This window comes from Aureococcus anophagefferens (assembly GCF_000186865.1).
Source record: "Aureococcus anophagefferens unplaced genomic scaffold AURANscaffold_4, whole genome shotgun sequence".
Classification (NCBI taxonomy): Eukaryota; class Pelagophyceae; order Pelagomonadales; family Pelagomonadaceae; genus Aureococcus; species Aureococcus anophagefferens.
Genome location: NW_008705564.1, coordinates 832,442 through 835,021, shown reverse-complemented (window position 1 = coordinate 835,021; position 2,580 = coordinate 832,442). Strand labels below are relative to the sequence as shown.

At 74.8% G+C, this 2,580-nt stretch overlaps 1 protein-coding gene across 1 annotated transcript in view; it reads left to right on the top strand.

The window, feature by feature from the left end:
* AURANDRAFT_62065 (hypothetical protein) overlaps positions 1–2,580 on the top strand; it is a gene marked incomplete at both ends in the record, with an annotated part of 6,580 nt that overhangs the window by 1,743 nt on the left and 2,257 nt on the right. Inside the window, 2 exons of the mRNA XM_009036412.1 lie at positions 52–1,049; positions 2,101–2,221. Of these exons, the coding sequence (XP_009034660.1) occupies positions 52–1,049; positions 2,101–2,221 (1,119 nt within the window). The remainder of the gene's footprint in view (positions 1–51; positions 1,050–2,100; positions 2,222–2,580) is intronic.

The window sequence follows — 2,580 nt, the reverse complement described above, 5'->3', positions numbered from 1 at the left end:
GTCAGGGAGGACGCCGTCGCCGCGACCTTAGGGGACCCGCGCGTCGCCCAGAACGTGGGCATCGCGCTGAAGAAGCTGCGCCTGAAGCCCTCGGAATTAGCCAGGGCCGTCGCCGACGGCGACGACGTCTTGACCAACAAGGCCGACCTGATCCCCGTGCCCTCGGGCGACGACCTCGACGCGGCCAAGGACTACGACCCGTCCATCACGGCGCTGCGGGACGTCGAGGCCTTTTTTTGCCACGCGGCGCGCGTGCCCGACTTTGCCCAACGCGTCGCGGCGCTCGAGTTCCGCGACGTCGCGGCCCAGAAGCTCGGCGACGTGCTCGACGCCTGCGGCGCCGTCGCGGCGGCGGCGGCGGCGGCGCGCGAGAGCGACGCCGTGCGGCTCGCGCTGGCGGCGGCGCTCGCCGTCGGGAACTACCTCAACGGCGGCTCCGCGCGGGGCGAGGCCGGCGGCTTCGACCTGGACGGCGTCGCCAAGCTCGCGACGACGAAGGGCGCCGACGGCACGACCCTGGCCATGCACGTCGTCGCGGGCGTCGACCGGCGCGACTCGGGCGCCGTCGCGCGCCTGGCGGCGCTGGAGCCCGCGCTCGACGCGGCCGCGCGCGCGCGGTCGTTCCCGGCCGTCGACGCGGACCTCGGCGCCTGGCTCGCGTCGAAGCGGGCGCTCGACGGCCTGCTCCAGCGCGACTCGGCCGCGGGCCGCGCGGCCTTCGGCGAGCGCCTCGGCGGCTTCGCGGCGGCGCTCGCGGCCGACGCGGAATCGGCCGAGGCCGCGCGCGCGGACGCGGAAGCCGCTCTCGACGCGGCGCGCGCGGCCTTCGGCGACGACTCCAAGCAGCCCTTCGACCTCTTCCGCAAGCTGCTCACGCTCGTGCGCACGCTCAAGACGGCCCACGAGGCGAACCGGCGCCGCGCGAAGCCCAAGGCCGACGCCAAGGGCGGCGACCTCTTCGACGCGTTCTCCAAGACGCAGGACGACGCGAGTTCGCTCATCGACGAGTTCAAGCGCCGCTGCGAGGAGCGGAGCGCGTCCCGGGACGGGTAATTAGACCGCGGGCCCCACGGGCGCCTCCGCGCGGAGCCAGAGCTCCGTGTCGAGCTTCGCGAGGTCGCAGGCGAGGACCTGGGCCGCGAGGGGGGGCGACGAGAGGGGGACGCAGAGGGACGTCACGGGCACGACGGTCACGGCCGGCGGGTCCACGGGACCGCCGGCGAGCGCGGCGAAGACCGCGGCCTCGACGGCGTCGAGCGCCGCGGCGCCGACCACGAAGACGCGGAGCCGGCACCAGTGCTCGCGGCGGAGCTCCGCCGCCTCGAGCGCAGCCTCGCACCCCGCCAGGACCTCGCGGACGGCGGCGTCGACGGACGCCGCGGATTCCGCCCACGCGACGGCGGCGCAGAGGCAGCGCGGCGCGACCGTCGCGGTCCAACTCACCGCCTTCCACCGCCGCAGAAAGGGCGCGAAGCGCCTCGTCGCCGCCACGACCTCGACCTCGCATTTCGCGCCCATGGGCAACGCGGGGACCTCGACGACGAGCGCGTCCGTCTTCGTGACGCCCGCCGCCTCGCACGACGCGTTGATCGAGCCGTGCCCGACGACGTAGACGACGAGGGACACCGTGGCGTCCCACTCGTCGTCGGACTCGTAGAGACCGAGTCGGGCGTGGCACGCGTCCAGCACGGACGCCGCGTGCGCGAAGGAGGTCCGGAGGTTCTTCGCGAGCGACCCGGCCTCGAGCGTCATCGTCGGCGGGTCGAGGTGGATCTGGCCCGCGGCGAAGACCAGAGCGCCGCGCAGCGTGTTCGCCTGGCAGTAGGGGCCGATGCAGACCGGCGCCCACTCGCTCAGCGACCGCACGTAGAGCGCCTCGCGCCCTTCGGGCGCGCACTCGACGTCGACGAGGACCTCGACGCCCGGCGGCAGGGGCGCCGCGACGCAGGACCGGCTCGGCGGCCGCGCGCCGTGGAGCGCCGGGCTGTCGCCCTCGGCGAAGGACCTTTGGAACTCGGCGACGTAGGCCTCGTTGACGGCGCCGAAGTGCGCCAAGTCCTTGAGGTACAAATGGACGAAGAAGACGTCCCGCAGCGTCAGGTCCCGGGACGCGAGCGCCTTCGCGACGTCGCGGAGCGCGGCCGTGATCTGCGCGACGGCCGCCGCCTTGGCGTCGGCGGACGGCGCCGGGGACGTCGCCGCGCGCGCGGCGTCGACGCAAGTGACGCCGCGGGTCCCGTGGCCGCCGGACGCGCGGAGCGGCGGCCGCGCCGCGGGCACGTAGCCCGCCGTGTCCAGCGGCGGCGGCGGGAGCTGCGGGTGTTCGGTGATGTCCTCGACGTCGCTCCGTTCCTCCTCCCCGGCATCGTCCGTGTCGTCCTCCTCCTCGTCCTCCTCCTCGTCGTCCTCTTCCTTCTCCGCGACGTTCCAGGCCTTGACGGAGAGCACGCCGACGGAGCCGCAGCCCTTGGGCATGTCGTCGAGGCGCACGGCCGTGGCGTCCTCGAGCACGAGGCGCTTCGCGAAGCGCGGGCTGTCCAACACGAGGCTCTCGTACTCGCCTCCCTCGCCGCACTCGTG